General features: G+C 43.7%; 1 protein-coding gene across 1 annotated transcript; it reads left to right on the top strand.

Moving 5' to 3' along the window:
* On the top strand, nucleotides 1-24,614 carry LOC133108243 (sodium- and chloride-dependent GABA transporter 2-like). The gene is made up of 14 exons (XM_061217714.1): nucleotides 1-136; nucleotides 520-654; nucleotides 2,701-2,841; nucleotides 5,754-5,844; nucleotides 6,322-6,454; nucleotides 6,705-6,839; nucleotides 6,978-7,081; nucleotides 7,302-7,426; nucleotides 20,371-20,483; nucleotides 22,018-22,155; nucleotides 22,465-22,567; nucleotides 23,026-23,126; nucleotides 23,772-23,942; nucleotides 24,501-24,614. The coding sequence occupies exons 2-14, from the start codon at nucleotides 591-593 to the stop codon at nucleotides 24,612-24,614; spliced, it is 1,533 nt and encodes a 510-aa protein (XP_061073698.1). The 5' UTR covers nucleotides 1-136; nucleotides 520-590.
* Nucleotides 24,615-25,019: the final 405 nt, after the last annotated feature.

Here is a 25,019-nt window from a genome sequence, read left to right as displayed (position 1 = left end):
GAGACCGCAGAAAGGCCATTGGAGGAGAGGGGGCAGTGGGGGAGTAAGGTGGAGTTCCTCCTGGCAGTGGCAGGGAGCATAGTGGGGCTGGGAAACGTGTGGAGGTTCCCATACCTCTGCTACAAGAACGGCGGTGGTGAGTGGGATGAGTGTATGAATATGAGTATGTGAGTGTGAGTGTGAGTAAGTGCGACTGAGAGTGTGCCAATGAATTTGAATGAACAAGAGTAAGGCTGTGTGTATGAGCTTAAATTAACTTTTCATTCGATTTACATGTTAAAAGTACCTGTATACGTACTATGCTCTAAATGAGTATTGATCTACAAATTGATTTATTCTCAATGGTGTGTTGTTTAGTGCTCAGTCTCTTACAGTCACACATTTCTGACGACCTGAAACTAAACATCTCTGGTTTTGTTCAAATACCAGTCGTGGATATTGTCTATGTTTATGAATATTTATATTGAATATTTGAATATTTATCTTGAATGTTAACTTTGTGTGTGGGTGTATCTGCAGGAGCGTTCCTTGTGCCATATCTGGTCTTTGTGGTGACCTGTGGGATACCCCTGTTCCTGCTGCAGACTGCCATGGGGCAGTACACCCAGGAGGGGGCCATCACCTGCTGGAGGAAGCTGTGCCCATTGGCTGAGGGTGAGAGGCCAGAAACCTCTGTGGGCAAATGGGTAAACCTGAGATCACTTTGGCTTTACCAACAGGGAGCAATGGGGAGAAGATACAAATATCCCTGTGCGGCCAGTGGTACAGTTCAGCTCTTCTCACATGCAAATCTCCAAATCTGACATCTTGCACTTCTGTCATTCTCTAACACTGTGAGGCTAAGAGGCTGATTCTACTTTTCCAGGGAAAACTGGGCTAATTTCAAGAAATATTCACAGTATATTCTACTCAACTTTCTTCTTTCTTTTCTAACAACAACCTGCTAGACCCCCATCAGTCTGGCTTCAGATCGGGCCACTCGACAGAGACTGCGCTCCTCTCCGTCAGTGAGTCACCCCATGCCGCACAAGCAGCCTCCCTCTCCTCTGTCCTCATTCTCCTAGATCTCTCTGCTGCCTTCGACACTGTGGATCAATCCATCCTCCTATCTGCCCTCTCAGCAACGGGCATCTGTGGCACAGCCCTGGACTGGATTGAGTCCTACCTCTCTGGTCGCTCCTTCCAGGTTGCCTGGGCTGGTTCGGTATCGACACCTCGGCCCCTCGCCACAGGAGTTCCCCAGGGCTCAGTCCTAGGCCCGCTTCTTTTTTCTCTTTACACTCGCTCCCTTGGCCCTGTGATCACTGCACATGGGCTATCCTACCACTGCTACGCGGACGATACCCAACTCTTCGTCTCATTCCCGCCGTCTGATATGCAGGTTTCAGCCCGTATCTCTGCTTGCCTGAGGGACATCCAGAGCTGGATGGACAACCACCATCTAAAGCTCAACCCAGGCAAGACTGAAATGATATTCATCCCTGCTAAAACCTCTCCCCATCTGGATCTCTCCATTTCCCTCGGGGATACCACACTCACGCCGTCACCCAGTGCAAGGAACCTCGGAGTGGTGATGGACAGCAGACTGTCCCTTTCCGAGAACATTGCAGCGGTGACCTGGTCTTGCAGGTTCTTCCTATACAACATGCGGAGAATCCGCCCCTTTCTCACCCCCTACTCGACCCAGCTCCTGGTCCAAGCGATGGTTCTGTCCCGCCTGGACTACTGCAATTCCCTCTTGGCTGGCCTCCCAGCGTCCGCCATCAGACCCCTCCAACTCATCCAGAATGCAGCAGCTCGTCTGGTCTTCAACCTTCCCAAATACTCACACGTCACCCCCCCTGCTTACTTCCCTCCACTGGCTGCCTGTCATGGCTCGCATCAAATTCAAAACATTGGTGCTAGCCTTCCAAGCAGTTAAAGGGTCTTCCCCAGCTTATCTACAAAAAATCATCAGACCCTACACCCCTGCCAGACCTCTTCGTTCAGCCTCCACAGGCCGCTTGGCACCTCCCCCTCTCCGAACCTCCACCTCACGCTCACGACTACTGTCTGTTCTGGCTCCACGGTGGTGGAACGAACTCCCCGTTGAGGTCAGAACTGTAGAATCTCTCCCCACCTTCAAGCGCAAGCTGAAGACGCACCTCTTCAAGCAGCACCTCTCCCCGTCCCTCCCTACCTCCCTGTGAACCTTAATTGTTGTCTCTGTGATGTGCTTTGTGTATCGGTATTTTTAGTTGGCTAGGTAAGCAGTGTTTGGATAGTTCACTTTGGTCACTTTTGCTCTGTTTGTTTGTTTGTTCTAAAAAAAAAAAAAAAAAAAAAAAAAAGGCCCTCGTCCTTATCTTTGTTGTACAGGTAGCAGTTGAAATTGTACTTCCCTCTAGGGTCTTTCAGCGAACTTATCCCTGGTTATGGGTATGCACTTTGTTGTACGTCGCTCTGGATGAGAGCGTCTGCTAAATGCCAATAATGTAATGTAATGTAATGTAATGTATATTACTGGAATGTCAAGTACTGTGTACTGTGTGTCTGGCAGAAGACATCAATGTTATTATCAGGAGTGCTAATGTGAAGAAGAACTACAGCATGCATGTGCATAACCATTAATTGTACAAGTTGCTGTTGAAACCAATGCATTTGCATTACCAGCTGTTAATTGAGTATGTGCGCATGTGTATGTATGTGTATTTGTCTCAGGGGTTGGCTATGGAGGTCAGCTGATCCAGCTTTACGCTTGCATGTGTTACATCATCATCCTGGCCTGGGCCCTCTTCTACCTGTACTTCTCCTTCAGCTCTGAGCTGCCCTGGGCCAGCTGCTCCAACACCTGGAACTCAGGTAAAGTATGAAATGCTGTGTACATGCTGTAACTCCACCTGCAGAACACACTGCAAGTGCATACTGTTTTATGTCCAAGGTTAAGGGTCTTGCTCAAGGGCCCAACAGTTGTGTGGATCTTATTATGGTTACACCAGGGCTTGAATCAGTAATGTACCTTAGCCACTAGGCTACAGGCTGCACCCTGATGCTCATTACACTTTAAAATACATTAATAAATGAAGAACATCCACTGGAATAAGAAGCGCAGCCACAGCAGTTACAGTTCATCCCGTTGAACTGAAAACTTTACACTGGAAGTGTGAATCCCAAAATATCATACCACCTGTTCAACACCTGTTCACAAAATCAAGGAGACAAGGTAGCATTGGCAAATTCCCCAAATGTAATTTTTCAAGTGCAAATACGGTAGATAATGGCAAAAGCAAGCTTGTGCATAAAAAGTATATATGTGTCTCGTCAACAGTGTAGTTAGCTTACTACAGACGCTAACCACAGAACTAAATGCAGTAGGTTCATGACCTTAGCTATATATAGTCTATAAAACAGCTTGCAGCCTGTGCTTTTCTCAGTCTTTTGTAGATTTCCATCCATAGAGTTAAATCCTGTATATCGTTTTTTAAGCTTGGCTTAAAGTATTTTATTGCTTGCTTTAAAATAAATCCTTGCTTACCACAAAACAAAAAAATGTAAAAAATACAACTATTCAACATTTAACGGTCAACAGATCAAGAACACTCTTGGGGATGGGCATGGTTAATCGATTAACCAGATAATCAAAACACAGCAAACCGAAATGGCCAATGTCTCAACCAGATAACGTTTTTTTCATTCTTTTCTGCATATTAACCTTATAATTAAGTTAATGTTTAAAAAACTGTTTTCAATAAAAAAACAAAAGAATGTTATCTATGTCGGTAGCCTACAGCAGTGGGGTCATAGATGTAGGGTTCTCGCACGGGCCGCCAAATAATGTAGGGATTTTACTCTCTACGAAACCGGGGCGCCAATTAATGTTATGTAGCAGTATAACTGCAAAAAGTAATCAGTCTCATAAAATTACTGTTATCAGAAATATCTAACCACAAATTTAGTATTTTAATTATTAATTAAAATAACCAATATTAATATTAATATTAATTTAATATTAATTAAACATACCGATAACCTGAAGGTTGGAAGTTCTTCGAAAGATTGCTTTAACTCAGCTCTCATGTCTATGTGACGCCAAAACAGACACCGGGTTTAATTAAATATATTCATTAAACAAACATACAAACACAGAAGAGATAAACTAATGGGAAGTTAGTAGGGTAAATGAGTAGGGTGTGTGTGTGCGATGGTAATGTGAATGATGTCCTTGTAGAAGTGGCGATGGTGATGTGAATGATGTCCTTGTAGAAGCGGCGATGGTGCAGTGAATGATGTCCTGGAGAGGTGCGCAGAGCTGGGATGTTCCCGTGGGTTGCGCGTTGTCGTCTGGTCCGCTCGGTTGCTGGAAGGTCGCTGGTCCTTTTTCCGGGTGGAAAAGTTTGTTGCTGTTATTCGTTGGTGAGCTTTGCAGGGGTAAACTGATGTAGTGTTCCACGTACACCAGCTTCCACTCACGATAGGCCACTAAGTTACCGCAAGGTAACTGGGTGTGTCCGTCGGCCTGATAGTGCGCTGTGCAGCATTCAGCCTCTGTCCGAGTCTCGGAGCAGATGAGCTGAAGCGAATGGCCAAAAAGGATGCGTCAAGAAGAAGGGAGAAGAAGAGAAGAAAGAGAAGGATCCCGAGAACATTTCTTGCTCTTATACGGGAAAGTTTATTGCTCCCGCCATTACGGGATTGGCTGAACCAAGCTAGACGTCATGCGGGGTGGACGTCACGGAATTGTCCTGTGGGATTGTGGGAGTTGTAGTTCCTACATAGAATTTGAGAGTAGCGAAATTAGCATGATTGCTGGAACGACTCAAACACAGAGGAAGTAGGCTGTGACAAACAGAATCAGGAACCATGCGCAGCCTCGGAATTGATAGAAAGGGATCTTTATTAACAAGGTCAGACTGTCCAGGTTCAGTAGCCAGCAAACAGGAACAACACACGAGGGACAGGCGAGGGTTCGAACAGACAGGATGATGGAGAGCAGGTGAGACAAAGTCAATTTGAAGTGAGTCCAAGAGAAAGGCAGGAATGGAGATAGGGCTTGGAGGATGAGAAGAGCAGAGGACCACGGGCTGGGTGAAGGGACCGGAACAGGACTAGGAGCAGGCTTGGAAGCGGGACAGGAAACTATGGGAATAGGCACTGGGAAATCAACCACAAGAAAACAAGACACAAGCACGAAGGCAAGGAGCAAGACAATCTGGCACAAGACAAAGAAACAGACAAGCTTCAATGCAAGCTGTTTTCGAGGTCATTGCCATGTGTAGCAATGAGTCCATGCCACTGCAGCTATCTGGGCAGCAGCAGGCAATTAATCCCAAGCACATGACACAGAGAGTGGTACTCTTTGGCTGTGATGAGAGCATCACACGCAGTCCGGTGTGCAACCTTACCTTGTTGGATAAGTCGAGGAAAGCGGTCTTAGAAAGAGCCATGTAGCAGATGGCTAATGTAGGCTAAGTGAAGAAATTTAGAAGCGTGTAGCTGGCTAAATTGGTTTTGGGCTAGCCTGGGTGGCTGAGCAGGAAAGCTTTTTATTTAAGGCTGAAAGCCATGATAACAATAGCTTCTCAGCACTGACTCTGTGAGCGGAGTAAGAAAAGTTGTGAGAAGTGAATGTCAACTGAAGTGGAGTAGCACTGCGGTGTACTACAGTATAGTATGCAGGTCCATCCTGTAGTATTGGATATGCTACTGTCAAAGCCAGTGCAATGAAATGCTTCTGCCGAGGTCATGACTGGTGTCATTCCCTCTTTGTGCTTCAGATCACTGTGTGGATTTCTCCAATCAAAACCTCACCGCAAACTGGACCCAACATTCCAACAGCTCATCTTCTGCAGCCACCGAGTTTTGGGAGTAAGTCTGCAAGTTCTGTAGAGCTACATCTCCTAGGGTTATGGAACTGGGAAACCAGAGATTGTAGGTAAAAGACAGAGCATTTTATTCTGTAAATATCCAGTTGTATAAATGCATGTCAATTGTACAATTTCTCTGGATAATAGTGTCTGCTAAGATAAATAAATCAGGTGATGTGTAAGGGTATAGTTTGCAAGTGTGTGTGGAGATGGAGCACATTGGCCTAGTTCCACCTTTTTGCATTTATGTTTGTGCAATAATTCTTTCTGAGCCATAAATGCATCCATAAGTGGAGAATATCTTAATTATTTGTGTACATGGTTGGGCCAGCATGCAAGGGGTGTTCAGGGAATCATGGTTCCTATACTGGAATATTTTTTCATGTAAATAAATCTGTTAAAATCTTTCTCTGCTTTTCCCTGTTCTTCCCTCATTACCTTTCCCTCTCCCTCTCTTTCTCTCTTCCCCCCGTCCCAGGAGACGTGTGCTGCTGATCTCGGGGGGCATTGAGGAGGTCGGCAGCGTGAGGTGGGAGCTGCTCCTGTGCCTGATCACTATGTGGGTCATCTGCTACTTCTGCGTCTGGAAGGGGGTGAAGTCGACAGGCAAGGTCTGTCCCTGATTTACTGACAGAGATAAGTAAAGAATGTCCTTACCCAGGTAACCTCTCAGTAGATTGAGACCCACAAAGTAAAAGACTCAACACATAGTGACGGGTGTGGAACTTGAATTTAACAGACTCAAACAGGGACATAGGGTATAAACCAGACTGACATTTCTCCATAGAAATGAACCATCATTTTTTTAAATCTCCCTCTCTTTCTCTCTCTCTCTCTCTCTCTCTCTCTCTCTCTCACCAGGTGATTTATTTCACAGCTACCTTCCCATACCTGATGCTTTTGGTGTTGTTGATACGAGGGCTAACTCTACCTGGAGCTCTGCAGGGGGTGGAGTTCTACCTGTACCCTGACCTCTCCCGCCTGGCAGACCCACAGGTAAGTACTCCGTGACACCAGCTGCACCCCATCACCTTGTCACAGTAAAATGTCTCTTTCCTAATTTCACCCAGCCAGGGAACAAGTTAATTTGTTAAGCAACACCCAATGTGTTCAAGTTTTGTGATGTCACTACAGGTGTGGATGGAGGCAGGAGCTCAGATATTCTTCTCCTACGGTCTTGGAGGGGGTACTCTAACTGTCCTGGGTAGCTACAACACCTATAACAACAACTGCTATAAGTAAGGCCCAAGCTTACCCACAATACACTAGGGCAGAAACACAGAGGAAAATGGTCAGCTTCTTAACCATACATTTGCAGCTCTCTCCACTGCAATACTCAGATACCAACACACATCCTGCAAGCCACTTAGCAGTGAATTTCTTTCACCTTGGAAGAAACTAAAGGCAAAAATGAGGGCTGGTCAGAGAATGTTTAGCCTCCTGGTGGTGTTTCTACAGGGACAGTTTATGGCTGTGTCTGCTGAACAGCGGGACCAGCCTGGTGGCAGGATTTGCAGTCTTTTCTGTGCTGGGGTTCATGGCACATAAGCAGGGCGTCCCCATAAAGGAAGTAGCAGAATCAGGTACTTGCACAGCTTGTGAAGACCAATTACGAAGATGTGACAAATATATAAAAATGTAATTTGGTTAAAGCTGTGGTGCGATGGATGAGCCTCATAGCCTCATGGAATCGAATCCAGACCAAGACAGTGCGGACTGTAATGGTAAAAGGACTGCATTTATATATCGCTTTTATCCAATGCACTTTACAATTGATGCCTCTCCTTCACCCATTTGGGGGGTAGGTGTCTTACTCAAGGACACTTCGACACACCTTGGACGGGAGATCAAACTGGGAACACGACAATTGCCAGACGACTGCCCTTACCTGCTAATGTTCCCCGATGCTGCTCACTCAACTTACTCTGTATAAATAAAGGTTAATAAATTGCATATGAAAGGTCTTCCTCGGATGTATCTTCAACTGGAAAAAGAAGCAGCTTTTGGACAGCAAATGTTTTGGAGGAGATCCATGGAGCTCTTAGCTCTCGAAGCTGACAGGTGACAATAACGCAAATAACCACACATTACAACAGTCGTATGCCTAAGTGGATAGGCTACAGTAGCAGAATACCAATAATTTGAATAGATACTACAGTTGTTCCAATACCGATACCAGTATCGGAAATGCCTCCGACACAGCCCAAAATGCTGGATCGGGTATAGCAAGTAAGCAAGTCTATGCACCGATCTGATACCACGTGATATATCATATGAGGATGATAACATTATCATTTATGTTATTCAGACAAACAACCCACGTGGTGCTAGGAGTGTAACGCTTGTCAGAGCTGGCAAAATGTCAGCAATTTGGCAATATTTTACACTGGAAAATCCCAGCAGTAAAACGGCGATGTGCACAGTATGCAAGGCTTTCGTTTCAATTTCAACACCAGCAATCTTCTAACGCATTTGAAGGCGCAAATGAAGCTGAACTGGTAAGCTCAGTTTAAAATAAATGCGCGTTCACTGCTATATTATTGTGGCTTATGTTCTAAACAATCAACAAGCTACAGTAGTTGTAGGAAGCAAGCTGGCCATTTCAGGGGGTTTCAAATGCAAGCACCTCTGGAAGTTGAATGCTACAGTATTATAGTTATCAACAGTGGCTCATAGTACGCACAAGAACCTGCTTGTAGGCTACCTTTAACATCTAGGTTCCCACGCACGCACACACACAGTCTACTCAGCAAGCGAGTGAGCAAGCAAGAAAGAGAGATTGATTGTAACGTTACCGATACAACACCACCATAAAACTGATTAGCCTACCGCAAGCATTTCAAAGACCGAAAAACAACAGCCAGCTAAATAATAGGCTACAACATACCCCAGAGAAACGTGCAATAAAAGTCGGCATTAAGCGCAAAAGTTGGGTTGAGGTCTCACCTGTAGAAAAAAATTAGTCAGAATATTGGGCGGTCTGTCAAGGGTGGCCTGTAGCATAGTGGTTAAGGTAAATGACTGAGACACACAAGGTCGGTGGTTCTAATCCCGGTGTAGCCGCAATAAGATCCTCACAGCCGTTGGGCCCTTGAGCAAGGCAATTAACCCTGCATTGCTCCAGGGGAGGACTGTCTCCTGCTTAGTCTAATCAACTGTACGTCACTCTGGATAAGAGCGTCTGCCAAATTCCATTAATGTAATATAGTAATGTTTGATGTTATTCTGATTGGTTCAGTGCGATTGGTGCAATGGTCTAGATTTTGTAACAGTCTACCTGGGATATCATAACCGTCCAGGAGCTGAGGGGAAACTGTGCAAAATCTGTCTCTGTAGAAGCCATTTGCTTTAGTCCCCTGACCTGAAGGTCTCACTGCTGGTGGGGTTCTGGCTTCAAATTCCAAATGGTTGACCAATTTTTATGGTCAAGAACAAAGGCCTGGATTTTGGAGATAAGAAACCAAGCAGTCTGGGGTTTTGTCTCCTTTCCTTTAATTCACCCAAATCAGGTTTATCCAAAATCACAAGGTATTGTCGTGAGCCCGGACCCCGTGCCGAGCTCAGACCTCACGTTCCCACGAGCAGTACCCCACGAGGAGGTGTCTCGGAGACAAATTCTCTTTTCCTTTCAGTACTTTCGAACGTCCTGGAGAACTGGTAAGTTCTACTGAACTTCCAGCCCAGTCTCGAAGTGAAGTGGTGTGACGCAACGCTGTTATATGATCTCCTGTATTCACTGTAGTTTTTCTAGTTGACTCAATTCCACTCAATTATAATTATGATTAAGCATATTTTATTGTAGTCAAGTAAATAGAATTATACAGTTCACAGGTTAAATATGATCTTTCAGTTTGCTAGTCACATACATTGCTTTATATTCTTTCAACCGTATACCAGTGCCTTTACGTGATTCACATAAGGTTCATATAACCCCTTTGTTTTTCTAATTCACCTTTCACCGGAAGTTTATAAAGTTCACCCAGCAAATATCCATCCTCTTTGGCCTTTACCTTATCCTATGACTCCCCCTTCAGGGAGATAAAAGCCACTACTCCTATTAATACAATGGGTACGAACACCCCTAAAGTCTACTACTTATTTCTATCGTGAAAATACTTTTACCAGAAAATAGAATTATATGAAACAGAAAGGAAACTTGCAACTTTTAAATCACCTAACAATGCTATCTTCTACCTTATAAGTAATATAAAATGTAATTACCTCCCATGCCGTAAATATAGCCGTCTCGCGCCGTCCCGCCCTCCTCGTCAAGCAAAGTCCTAAGATCCTTTTTTAACGTCTAAAAGCTCACTCCTTATATGTCCTGAAACTTTTACAGAAGTGTACTTATACTGGTAAGAAATTCATCCAGAAATATCCCCATTATACCGAGTGGGACAATACTAGCTCCTGCAACTTATTTAATGAGCCTATTCATCACTGTTATCTGCCTCACTGTCATAGTTTCTCTTGGACTCTCTCCACACTTTGACTTCATACAAGCCAGCAGTAAGTGCCCTCCACCAGCTCAATACATTCTTCAGGTGCTCTTTCTTGTGGCGCCTTCAGGGATCTACAAAGGACATCCAATTAATAGCCGAGTGTAATTCATCCCCCAACTCCTCTGCAGTCAGTCCTTTGAATCTATCTGACAAATTGTCAGTGCTATAATCAGGGAGGCCCTTAAAGCCTCTTAATCTTCTTTCGGTATTAACATCCCTCACTCCTTCCTTATTTTTCCTACATTTTTCCATCTCCTCATACTCTTTCATTTCCCAATTGTCCACATTGTTTTCCTCATCTTTTTGCTTTAACCAGGCCTTATGTTCCTCCCCTGTAGGAGCAAGCCCACACTTCTCAATCAAGAATGTTATTATATTCACCGTTTCTGTGAAAGCCAGACCCCCTGGGTCACCAACCGCCCATTCGGCATGTTGAGTCTCCTCCAGGGTCATGCTAGAACACATTCTACGCATGGCCTCAGTCAGACCTTTAGCCTTGCTCTCTAGTACTCTAAACTCCTCAGTGTCCATAAACGGTCCATTTGTCCTGAACCACATATTTTTCCTTTTACAGGCGTGCTTACTACCACCCCACTGGCGTGTGCGAGGGGCTAACAATGCATTCCTGCCTAACCCATCTTCTGTCAATCTCTCATCAGGCGGGCCTAAGGCCGGGTCCTCGACACCCCCTTCAACCCCTCGCACTAAGCCTATCCTAGCTTGTAAGTGCCTCTCAATTAACCCACACAGCTTTAACATCCAGGGATCAAATGGTAGGGAGTACCAGGTACTAACTGGGCTCCCATCTGTCAGTCTTTTTGTACCAATATCTAATATAGGTCCCCCACTGGGTTTTATTATCGACACCCTTTTTCCCGAAGGCAACATGAAATCACACAACACTTGTCCAGGCACTCTAGTCTTTCCTCCTAACACCCCCATGTCCACAAAGTCATATAGCCACTCCTCTATAGTAGCTTCGTTTCCAAAGTCCCGTCCATTCTTGAGCGTTGTCTTCTTGTTGAAGCAGATGCATTCCAGGCATCCACGCATGCCTCCTCACAGCGTGAAATGGGCAATGTCTCTCACATCCTCGAAGCAGATGATGCACCGACTCCTCGGGACTTCACCCTCTTCAGGTTCAGGGATGCATCGTGAAACCAGGAAGCTGTTCCTTCCATCGAGGAAAGCTTGTCGGTCCAGGAAGGCCTTTCTGTCCACATCGCAACCTCCTGTCCTTGTTCGGTACTTCTTCTTCAGGGGTATACCCCAAACCGTCTTTAAAGATAGAATAACACACAGATAATACAAACCCATCCCCCACATAGTTCTCCCCTTTCGAGTGTTTTTACAGCTGCCAAGCGGGTATTTTGTTTCTTTTGATTATATATATATAGTCTGTTTTTTCCCTTCAAGGTCTTGGTGGGTATGAGGAAATACATTCCTGTTCCATCTTACAACATTTCCTCTTTGTCTCCCATGCGGAGAGAACTCAGCTGAGCAGGTACATGGTAGGGGTGTGAGTTGTCCTTCTGGCAACGGGCAACATGGAATGTCTGGATACACAGTTATTGTATACTTTAAGATTTCCCATTTTTCTTTGTGATTTTCTATGTTGATGATATTGATCCATTTATTCTTGTTCAAGACAAAGCACGGGCTGCAGAGACAACCGTATAGGCCCCTGGCCCCCTGCCCATACCTCACGGGTATCTCACAGTTTAGACAGGAATCTAGTGGGTGGTATTTGAGGTTGCTGGTGTTAAACAACCTCTTCTTAGCTCCCAGGGCAAACAGAGTATTTGCCACATGATTACGACACCATCCTAATTCTATGGGATAACTGGGCGTATCTGTTTCGTCTGCCAACTCCTCCTCTAGGGCTGTCACTGAGGAGTGTGATTCACTGGCTTTTCTTTTGGTTTCGGATCTTCATGTATTCTGTCAGCAGTTCCTGATCGGAAACACCCGCTGAAACACGACATTCTCGGCCTCCTTGGGCATCGTTGCTGAGAAGCATCACTAGGTCCTCCATTGCTCGGGTTATCTCTCAGGGGTATTGGAGGAGCTAAATCGCTGACGTCCTCGTACTCTGGCCCGGTTTCTGGAGCTACAGGTTCAGCTGCTTCTCCCGTAGCGCCTTCTGCTCCTCCCTCTTCGTCTGTGCATTATCATCACTGGAGAGTGTCCTGTCTGGGTTGTCATTCCCCATAGGGCGTCCCCCGGTAACCCCTCTATTTTTGGGGGCACTCTTGACCCACCAGGTCCCTGATATCCTGGCCTTAACTCATTACATGAACACAGGATTCAACAGCCTGGCCATTTAATATCTTCCAGCACTAGACAGGGTTTTTTTTTTTTTTTTTTTTTTTTTTTTTCTGGCCTCCATTTTGTGCCAGGTCATGACCTTTTCTGGCTGTTAAGACTCTAAATGTCCCATCGGTCTGTCTGACCACCTTGACCCAGACTTCAGGGAACAAGCTTTTAGGCAGTAAATATTTTTGTGCTCTTGGTTCCATTATATCTTCTTACACTGTTATTAATGAGGAACGGGATGGCGCGAGACAACCACATTCCACATCACCCACAAGGCAGAAGGCAGCAATCTATGCTGAAATTTCTACTAAATCTCACCTTTATAGGGACGCCTGGTTTCTAGACCTTGATCTTTAGTTCTGAATTGATCTCCTACCTGTAGGTTTCCCTTGATATCACCGTATTTTCTAGCCTGGCTAGAACCTGTCTTCCCGTAGCTTGCCTCAGAGGATGGATAAGGGTGTACCCAGTGCACGCATCAACTATTATCAGTAAGTATCGGTGACCCCCTGTGGACCTCATCACAGGACCGGCCAAATCCATGCAAATACTTCCTCAGGGCAACTCCCGACCTTATAGTCAATCCGGCACTCCACATACCTTTCGGTGTACTAGTCATCTGGCATTGTGAGCAGTTCTTAACTACTCACTTAACTATTTGTCTCTGTACACAATCGCAACTTCCTATGCCCCATCTGTACAGCCGCTTTTACCCCAGCAACAGCAGCTGAAGTAAACCTCTATGTGTGGATCCGGCGGATTGCTTTCAGCCATCCTTCCACTTTTTTATTCTTTTTATACTCGCACTTTATTAGAATTTACTGTCCTATACAGTCTTTTAATTTTGTTACTTATTCTATATTTTCTCTATTCCTTTCGAGCTCGAGTATTACTGTTTCACGACTTAGGTGCCTATCACCTTTCTCTTCAGTGTCAGTAATCTACTCGTGCCCCACGTTGGGCGCCACAATTGTCGTGAGCCCGGACCCCGTGCAGAGCTCAGACCTCACGTTCCCACGCGCAGTACCCCACGAGGAGGTGTCTCGGAGACAAACTCTCTTTTCCTTTAAGTACTTTCAAACGTCCTGGAGAACTGGTAAGTTCTACTGAACTTCCAGCCCAGTCTCGAAGTGAAGTGGTGTGACGCAACGCTGTTATATGATCTCCTGTATTCACTGTAGTTTTTCTAGTTGACTCAATTCCACTCAATTATAATTATGATTAAGCATATTTTATTGTAGTCAAGTAAATAGAATTATACAGTTCACAGGTTAAATATGATCTTTCAGTTTGCTAGTCACATACATTGCTTTATATTCTTTCAACCGTATACAGGTGCCTTTACATGATTCACATAAGGTTCATATAACCCCTTTGTTTTTCTAATTCACCTTTCACCGGACGTTTTTCTAATTCACGTTTCACCTCGACAGTATATTACCATGAGAGGTACAAAACATATTTATTACATAATACGGTTGTCACAAAAACTCTCAGGTATCTCCATGAAGCTCTATGATTCAGAATTCCTTTGGGGGATTCAGAGCATTGGCTCCCAAGAATGTCCGCATCTGGAGAGACTGAGATAAGGGGAAGGTGGATTGTGGTTGGGTTTGTTCTGGGGGCTTTTAGGTTGTAGGGGGTCATTAAGCCCTGGGCAAAACCATGGGAAAAGAATGTCTCCATGACCCCCGACCTGGTCACTTCCTATGGGAAAGACGTAGGACACTCCCACAGTGCCCCCATTTGGACACTTCTGTCATTACACTCTTCACTCCTCTCCTGGGTTAATGATGGGCTTTTCGTGACAACTACAACATAATAAGACATTAGGATAATCTATTTGGTATGGATGTGATTCGGTAAAATCAAGGAATCGGATGAGATGCATTTCATCCTGAATGGAGTTTAATAAACCATAGTTTCAGTAACTAAATTTCTAAATTTCAGATTTGACCACTCCAGGTTAATTTATGGCACTGCCGCCTGGTTCAAACGTGAGATTCAGGAGAAAAGGGAGGGAGACAACCCGATCAGGGAACTTTGTGCATGTTCTGTGTTTGTGTGTAGTTGACGCAGGCTGAGTAAGATTATTTACTTTGTGTTTCTTTCCTTAAAGTATGTATTTTGTAAATTGACTGTTGAATTCTAAGATTATGACCTACCTGCTTGTAAATAAATTATTCTTGGATTTGACTTGCGTGATCTCCATGACTCTAATTCATCTTGTACCTTTTCAGCCTAAATTACGACTGAATACTCAGGGGGACAATATTGACCAAAGACCTACTGATAAGTGGCTTGGTACTCTAGTGGAGTTCCCAAGCTGGGAAAGGCAGCCAAGTTCGGCCCATAAAATGGATTGGTGGTGCATGGCTCTTGTAATTTGATACGAAAGGAACCCATGGATGTTTCTACGTTGGTTCTTGTCAAGTTAGCTCTCAGGAGCCCTCTAAATGCACGCCGACCTGGGCTCGCAACTATCTATGCAAAATATAATGCATGTATTGTGTTGGCTAGACCCCCCACCTCTGTGTTCACCCCCAAACTGAGATTCAGCAATAATGCTAATCCCGGGAGCATATATTGAGTAATGGTGGTGCAGGTAAGAGTCGAGTGTAACCACTCCCGAGGTCCGCGCATGTTTAAAACTAATTTCTAAATTATATCTTAAATGGAGTCAGATAACAAAGGTAAATGTATTGACCCTACTGTGGAGATTCTTGGTCAGCCCAGACCAGTAAAGAGCGGAAGGCAGAGAGGTACTACTGTCTTTGTAACGTGGTTTATTTATTGGCTGATCTAGACTCACCGCATAGTGACCATTATTATTTAACCCTACTAATATTCTTTCAGCAACACCAGCAAGGACAAGCATGCAAATACCTTCGGCCCATGATAAATTCCGTCGTTGGGTTAGCGTGGGGTTTTACAGTGTGGGGTTGTGCACTCGTATGAGCTGGTGGCCTTTGTAGTTCGGCATGTGGACTGTTCTGGCAGCTTCTCAGTGCGAGAGGTGACACTACAGGCGAGACCTTAACCCAACATTTCGTTTGCTCATTTCTTGCCTACTTATTTGCTTGCTAACACACAAGATACCGACCGGTAAGCTAAATCCAACATTGCCAACATCACGATTAAGCGCCAGACAATTAGACAATTAATAATTTAGCACTGTACAAAATCTATGTTAGTAGTTATTAGTAGATTAGTGCTATCTACAAATATGAATGGAGAAAAAGCAGGAAGTAAGAGAAAACGCGACTAAGAAGTAATCGTGGGAAACAGGAAAATTCCGAAACCACCAGAATAGTCAATCACGCAGACAGGGAAATGATTTGGGCTCAGCACTACATAAAAAGACAGACATCTCAGGGGAAGACAAGTGCTATGAATATGAATGTAAATAGAAAACCAGACATAATAATGAAAAATAATAAATATACAAGAATAACAAATAACAGACAATACTCAGAAACAGGACAAAAGCTATATTTGTTATGCGCGCTGTTATGGAAGTTATTCAATTATCAAGTGACCACAACAAATAATGAAAACTCAACACATATTTGACCTAAAAAAGATTCAGCTTGTATCATTCATCACCACCACGTTTGTTATTTATTGTTCCATTTTGCCTCATCAAAATGGTATAGAAATGTTAATCAAAAGCCACGCCCATGGATACAGGTCCATATTTCAGCTCTCGATCTGTTTGTACCATTTTGCTGCCTGCAGCAGGGAGAATGCACTAGGCTACTGACCTGCTTGGTTAGACTGGCTCAAGCAAAGCAATACTGAGATGTGTGATAGGTCTAGCTTTTGGCTCAAGTCAGAGCTTCAGCCAGTTTTAAATGGCTAGCTCATGAGTTAGTTTTGTCTTTAGCTGTCTTTAGCTGACTGGTAACGCATTCGTTCAACAAATATTTGGACAAGTGAGAGGCCGGGGTTGAAATGCCACCTCGGACTCAGGCAATTTCTCACCTGTTACATTGGTGCCGTGACTCGGATCTGGGTGGGAGTAAAAAAAAGAAAAAAAAAAGGTTGCTGCGGAGTTTCACATGGAGGGGAAGTCAAAGGGGGGTGAGTGTAGCATGGTTAGCTCAGCTAGTTCACTAGTAAGCACGGATGGTGCAGTGAAAGCAAAGGCTGGTAGCAGGTTATCGCGACAACACTCCCCGATGACGTAACCCTCAAATAAATAAAAAAAGAACGTTGTTGCCCTTGGCTAGGGGCGAGTTTGTCTTCAGCTGACTGGTAACGCGTTCGTTCAACAAATATTTGGACAAGTGAGAGGCCGGGGTTCAAATCCCACCTCGGACTCAGGCAATTTCTCACCTGTTACACTCAAAATGTTCCGAACAGTGCAACCGCACTGACGAATAAATACGAAATTATTTCCAGATCAGCTTAGATTTTTCTGTGTGTGTCAAGTCTGATTCCTTCCATTTTCAGAAAAAACTTGGTGTCATGTACAAGATCAATTTCAGCATATAGTGACCAGGTAATGGTGCTCCCCTATGACAGTGTGGTGGGGAAGCTGTTGCTAACGAGAGACTATGAAACAGGCAGGCTTATATGGCTCAGCCAAAAGTGTACCTTGCAAAATTGTTCACACACGTACACACATTATTTTAATGTGACGGTATCAGATTAACCAAATAAAGATTTAACTTTGCCGTGATACATTAAGTGTAAATTTGCATCCTCCCTAGAACAACTCAAAGGGGGTGTCCAAGCATTCGCTGTACGACAGTGAGTGTTCAGTAAGAAAAACCACACAGATCAAGTTTTAACAATTCATTTACCAGGCAGGTTACTTAGTTCATTCCATTTTGATTCCAAATGAAACATAAATTATACACTAAATACACTAAACCTGCTTTGTCGTGAAACATCCCACGCTTAATTCCTTTCAGTGACTGGACCCTGAGAGTACTGAGACAGGGTGATTGATAAGAGAACAAGAGAAATGTCCCTTTCTGCAACCTAAAAAGGTGCAGAAAAGGGACTATGGCCCACTGAAATTCGCAATGTGTGTTGGGGTGGCAGGTTGTAAACGTCTATGGAACACCACTTCACCTGCGCACTGACAGTGTGTAACAGTGTAACTAGTGTAACAGTGTTCTCGCTCAAGACTGCTGTCTGTCCTGGGCCCATGGTGGTGGAATGACCTCCCGGTGGATGTCAGAACGGCAGAGTCTCTGACCTCTTTCAAGTGCAGACTGAAGACTCATCTCTTCAGGCTACACCTTTCCCTCCCTAACTCACCACCATGATTAGCCTTATATATGCCATAGGCTGTAATGGCACTTATATAGTTGTATAGATATTGTTTTTTTTTTTTTTTTTTTGTATTAGCTATTGTATTGTTGTACTCAGGGTATTCTGGCTGCCAACTGTGGTATGCTAAGTTTGGAAGTTGTTGTATTCTTCAAGGGTTCCGATTGTATCTGTATGGTTACACTAGGACTCAGAACTGTACTGTCCTCTCAGGTCCTCTTCGCACTTGTACTTGTTTTTGATCTGCACTTTGTTGTACATCGCTCTGGATAAGAGCGTCTGCTAAATACCTTGTCATGTAATGTAATATAAAACTATTAAAGGGTATTCCAGCCAGGCAGGCAACACGCCATGCAAGATTCCTTGTAGCACAAATAGACTACCGTAAATCCTCAAATTGTGTCCGAGGTCTTTAATTTACTTCGGCTGCACAAAGCACAGGCCTTTATTTGGGGCAGGCTTGTATTCGAGGCAGGCCTTTATATCTTATTAGGCTCCAGTTGTAGAATTTAATTCTTAGAAATAAAGTAAAAGGCTACACTTAAAGTGGGCCAACACTGTTCAACACTTCCTGTAACCGTTCAGAAAGCAATTCGTGTAGGCTAATCAGGAAACACCGTTTGGTAAGTCGTAGTGTCAGTCTTAACAGACATAGTTTATTGCAAATATTCTCAAACACAATAAATCACATGCAAGTCCAGAATCCATAAAATAACAACTTGCCAGACACACCTTCACGAACAATAACAAATTAGCGTAGATAACAGCAAGTTAAGGATCTTTTTCTCCTAAAGTTTTATTGTGAGACATGCGTTTCGTTTGGAGCAGCATACCGCTATCAAAAGATTTTCGCTTTGGTTTGGGATTTAATTACTTTTGGACTGTTTGATTCTATTGCTAAATGTTGGGACTGATGGGCACTGAAATCTGGGGGGTAATTGATGGTTCACTGTTAAGTTTTATTTAGTTGAAAGAGTGTCGGGATTTCCACCCGTCTGTTTATTGCGAGCCAAGGCAGCCGCTTTCATTCATTCATTGAACGTGCGCTGTGCTGTAAATACATGGAATCCTTATTGCGTAGCCAAGTAGCCTAAATTGAGTTAATTTTTAATTTTGCCTGATTTACTTTTTATTAAATTCGTAGGCTGGAATGCCTCGCGGCAACAATTGTGTTTAAATGTATACTGCTTCAGCCTTTGGCAAGCTACTTAGAAGGGGGCGGCAAGCAACTGGTAGCTTGAGAGCAACGTGTTGGAGACCCATGATGTAGGACAACGATTTTTAATTGGCAACAGTATTAAACCAATCAACAATATAAAATATGAAGAAGAGCTCTTTTATTTCATTGAGTTAAATCGAAACATTGTCTTCTAGTGCTCATGGACTGATAGTCCTACTGGTAGGCAATATTACCCCGGCTTGTATTTGGGGGCCGGCCTTTATTTGTCCAAATCGGCCACGCCCCCGGCTATTATCCGAGGCCCGGCTTCAAATAGAATCCCGAACACAATTTGAGGATTTACTGTATGCTGCTAACAAGTCTAATAATCGAGTCCCCCACTATCATCAACTCCCTTTTCCTGAGCATGTGGCCATCGCAGTGCCCTGAGGCTCATCAGTCCTCCCACTCTCGGGGACAGGGGCCAGGTCCAATTCCTGCAAGGGCTGGAATTGTTTAGACACCACCACCTCTGAAGATGCCACCCCTACATCGCATCTTTTTCTTCCCTTTCGACTTGCTGTCACCCAACTTTCTCACCGTGCCTGGTCTGAAGTCCCCCCACCCCCATTTGTGGCCTTTATATTTTTAAAAGAGTGGTATCATGGTTGAGCCCCCCCCAATGTTGAAATGAAACCTATGCCCTTGATCCAGGATGACATTGGTTGGAACGCCAACACAAGGGCAAAAAGACCCACTGAATTATGCCCAAGGAAGAGATTTTTCATTTTATTTTTCACATTTTTGCATTCAGCATGTTGATGTGGACTTTTATCCTATATGACATTTTGCCAAGTGAAGTAGAAAAATTCTAATTCTCTCAATAGTTTTATTGTATAATTTAACTCATGATTCTATTGTTTTTTCACTTATTTTTATATCATAAATGCTTTTTTGGACATAAAAATAGCAAGTCACGTTATTGATCCATATGTTCTGACACTGTGTAAATATTTTGCTTTTATTGTGTATTCTGATTGTGTATTCTAACTCTTCATAATCTACTGCTGTATTAACAGACAGTATGTAAAATGGTCATCTGTGGAAGGTGCTCTGCATAACAGCATCTGCTTAATGCAGAACTGTGTGACTGTAATGTGTGCGAATATGACCTGGGTAAGAATGGTAGGTTCATTATTCTCCCATTCCTTCTGACTCCTTCACTCTCCTCCTGTGTTCTTTGTTCTCCCCTGCTTCCTGCTCCCAGGACCTGGTCTGGCATTCATTGCGTACCCCCAAGCAGTAGCGATGATGCCCCTACCTCAGCTGTGGGCCGTCTGCTTCTTCATCATGATCATCCTGTTGGGCCTGGACACTCAGGTGATCAGTTTCCTGGCTGCTGGTCACCATTCCTGGCTGCTGAGTCTGTGATACTGCTGCCACTACCACTGCCTGTGGCCCTGTTTACTTCTAGTTCCTTTGGTTCTTGCTCAACATGAAGGAAAGCTGTGCTGAGCTAGCAAGGCATCATGCTGGGTTACCAGAGATTACAGCTAGATTACTTGCCAAGCAAACTGGACAACATTTTGAATTTTCATTTCACTAGAGATGTGCATTAGGTGTTTCTAGGTGGTTGCTTGGGTGGTTGCAAAGGTGTTCCTAGGTGATTGATTGGGTGTTGTTAGGTGGTTGTTAAGGTGTCGGTAGGTTGCTAGGGTGTTGCTAGGTGGTTGTTAAGGTCTTAATAGTTGTTTGCTATGGTGTTGCTAGGTGTTTGCTAAGATCTTGCAAGGTGGTTGCTAGGGTGTGTTATGTGGTTGCTAGGGTGTTGTTTGTGGTTGCTAGGGTATTGTTAGGTGGTTGTTAAAATGCTCCTTATTGGTTTCTATGGTGTTGCTAAGTGGTTACTAGGGTGTTGCTAGGTAGTTGCTGAGGTATTGCGAGATGGTTGCTAACACCTAAATTTGTTAACATTGTGAGAATCAGTGTGAAATGCTGAACATTTTGTTGCATAATATACACTCTGTGAGCACTTTATTACGTATTTATTAGACTTCTACTGCTATAGCCTATCCACTATAGCAGTTGTGTGTTCAGAGATGCTGTGCATACCACTGTTGTAATGTGTGGTTATTTGTGTTGCTGTCACCTTCCTGTCAGCTTTGACCAGTCTGGGCATTCTCCTCTCTCATTAACAAGGCATTTCTGTCTGCAGAACTGCTGCTCACTATATTTATTTTTATTTTTTGGCAAATCTAGAGACTAGTGTGCATGAAAATCCCAGGAGATCAGCAGTTTCTGATATAGTCAAACCACTCTATCTGCCACCAACAATCGTTGCAAGGTCAAAGTCACTTAGATAAAAAAAAATTCCCCATTCTGATGGTTGATGTGAACATTAACTGAAGCTCCTGACCTGTATTTACATTTGTGTATGCATTCCACTGCTGCCACACAATTGGCTGATTAGATAATTGCATGAATAATTAGGTCTAATTCAGTAAAAAATGGCCCTAATAAAGTCCTCAGTGAGTGTATGCATGTAGCATAAAAAGTGAGAGAGTAATGGGAGTTTAAAAAAACATGAAAGCTCCTCAGCAAGCTAAATAGTTTAAAGTTTTAATGCAATTTCTCGGGGAAAGTATGCCCAAGTAGTAGCCCAGTGCTGAAAAACTGGAGAATAAAGAGTGGAGATAGCATACAGCCAGCCCACTAATAAACTTGAATTTTGAATAACAGTAGTGTATTGCTTCGCTAATACTGTTGTATTTCTGGATAGTTTCTCACAAGCAGGAAAACATTAGTGTGTGTGTCAACCATCCTTCTCTCTAATCCTTTTCTTATCCTCCTTTCCCCCTCTCTCCCTTACCCTGCCTCTCTCTGGTGAACCTTATATTGTCTGTCTGTTGTTCAGTTTGTGATGATAGAGGTGCTGATGACGTCGGTGATGGACCTGTTTCCCAAAGTACTACGGAGGGCTGGGCGCAGAGAGATCTTCCTCCTGCTCTTCTGCCTCACCTGCTTCGTCTTGGAGCTGGTGATGATCACACAGGTGAGAAGACAACCGGGGAGAAATGTGAGGCGATGTGACCATCCCGTATTCAACAGTTATACAGTTACAGTTATCCCACGAATTTTCTCCATCTCAAAATAAAAAAGATTGATAATGTTTTTATGGAAAACTGCCATTGCCCTCCATTCATTCTGCTCTATTTAACCCAGTGTTACTGCTCATAGTCACCCCCTGGAGGTAAAACCTGATATTTATTTTGACAGCATTCCTCCATATTCCATCTCTGGTCTCACCCTGACCTTTTTTCCTATAATATCTATTCTTGTCATTTCCCATTCTGTCCACCAGGGGGGGATGTATGTGTTCCAGCTCCTGGACTACTATGCCTGTAATGGGGCCTGTATGTTCTTCGTGTGTGCGTTCAAGGTTCTGGCCATGGGCTGGCTGTTTGGTGAGTGCAGGACTTTGATGCCTGGATTGAGGAAGATAGCTGGCTGTATTAACACATTACTGCACATTACAGTGTACCCTCCAACAAACTGTACCTTTGCAATGCAACACTGGAAATAGAAAAGAATATGGCGGGAGGTTTATTTTTGCAAAATAAAAATGACTGATTTGATTTGGAAAGAAAATGGTATCTAGTGCCAACAGAATAATGCAAATTAATGACCATGGATGCCAAGAACAGTCAAAACCACTTTAAAAGGGGAAACTTTAAGGCAGAGAGGCAGTAGTTCCATAACACACTGCTCCACTGTGCTTATAAAGCAAAACGAAAAAGAAAGCAATTTTGTCATCATTCATTTCCCATTCTCTGCCTTCATTGAATATTCCCCCCCAGTGGAATATCCCATTATGCACAACATAACACTACACTCACTGTTTTTCCTGTTTGCCCTGGAGCAGGGGCGGAGCGCATGATGGATGTGATCGAGGACATGACCGGGGAACGGCCCAGCCTCATCTTTAAGCTCTGCTGGCTCTACTTCACCCCACTGGTGACCCTGGTGAGTTTGACTCACCCCCACTGTGGGATGTCTAGAGACAGAGCATCTGCCTGACTCACTTATTACAGGACAACCTCATCATTGCACAACTCAAGCATGCTGCATTTCAGATTTAATAAAACTGCAAATTTCAGTAACATTAATTTGCATGAATGAGAATAGCAGAACTTGTACTCACAAGCAAGATGTTTTGTGCATAGGAAAGCTAACATAAAGAAAATGTCATTATATATTATATACGGTAGGATACATTTTCCTGCTCTCATTATTATTATAGTTTTATACATGTAGGGTACTCCATTAAGTCCTCCAGTCTGCAAGTACGGAGCAGACCGGAAATTTGGATACCTGTGAACTCTGGAGAGGCTAAGGCTGCTGAGTTGTTCAATTCAAGGGGCCCAATGCCGAGTCTGAATGCACAGCATGTCAAACTTTGGGAGTGGATGGGACAGCAGATGATCAAGAAGTCAAAATTAAAGGTCTAGGAAATAATAAACTGGTCACTGAGTGTTTTTGACTGCATAACTGTGTGACCCAGTTTCAACAACTGAACTCAATTTCATGTAATTTCTACTTCTATGACACAATGGCAGCATGGTGTGTTTAACATTAATAAAAGCTTCCACTCTTCCTCCTCTCCCGTAGGGATCCTTAATCTTCTCTCTGGTGAAGTACCAGCCCCTGACCTTTAACCGCTGGTATGTGTATCCAGACTGGGCGTACGTGCTGGGCTTGCTGCTGGCCCTCTCCTCTGTTGTACTGGTGCCGGGGTGGAGTCTGGTCAAGCTCTCCATCAGCACTGGCACTCTCAGACAGGTGAGGCCTGGATCCCGTGTCTCCACAGCTGTGCTGAAAGCTAGCCTTGTTTTCACTGTCCCACCCCCTTACCCAGGGTCACACACACACACACACACACACACACACACACTCACAACATCAGTTGATATGCAATGAGCCAAGGCAGGTGGATGTGGATAGAGCTGTCTGTCCTGTAAAATATGTAGTGAAAAATAGTGTAGTCTGTTCCCATTCTGTAGTCTGTTTCCATTCTTACTCTTACCTAGGCAGCACACTATCAGTCTTATCTACTGAGAGCTTATGCTAGAAAAGAAAATGAGAATAGCATTGTCCATATAATGTGCTCAATAATGTCCATATTTTCAAGTAAAACCAATGCAACGTACTTTTTATTAAATATATGATGAGTATGCTATGTCATTGTTTTGGTTTGGTGCTGAATGGACCTAGAAGCAGATTCAAACAATAGGTGGAAGTATTTTACAGATCAGTGGTATTGTTATGTACATAGTAATTACATTTCATATTTATATTTTATAAAACACTTCCCTACCATTATTATTTTTCTGCTAACAGAGATGGTCTGATCTGTGTCACCCTGATGATGACCTCCCCCTGACCTGGAAGCAAATGGCTGAGCGAGAACATGCAATTACTGCCACAGAGATGGATGAGTTAATGACGAACTAATTCATATTTTGCACACAAAGCATGGGGGGATTTGTAAGTGTTTTTTAACAGGTTACATCCTGGCAGCACATCTGATTTTGCTTCCCAACACTCAAAGTTCAGTAACACATTTGGAAAGAAAAATACAAGAAATTAAATTAACCCTTTGCACTCTGATGAGCCCTTTCTCTCAGAGGCGTACAATCAAAATAATAAATATAGCTGCAAGCAGCACCTGACAGGGCCCTAGCAGCATGGCAGCAGTCAGCAAGCATGCAGACTTTGATGGAAGAAATCCACACAATGCCAGCAGACGTGCTGGTATAAAGTAAATCTGTCTAAACTCCTGATTGTTATTTTTTTGTTCTTTTGTTTTATTATTTGAAATGTCACATATTAATGTAGAACAATTATTTTTGCATTCTG

Source organism: Conger conger, chromosome 13 (assembly GCF_963514075.1).
Source record: "Conger conger chromosome 13, fConCon1.1, whole genome shotgun sequence".
Lineage (NCBI taxonomy): Eukaryota > Metazoa > Chordata > Actinopteri > Anguilliformes > Congridae > Conger > Conger conger.
Note: the sequence above shows the minus strand (reverse complement) of the source record. Positions and strands in the feature narration are given on the sequence as shown.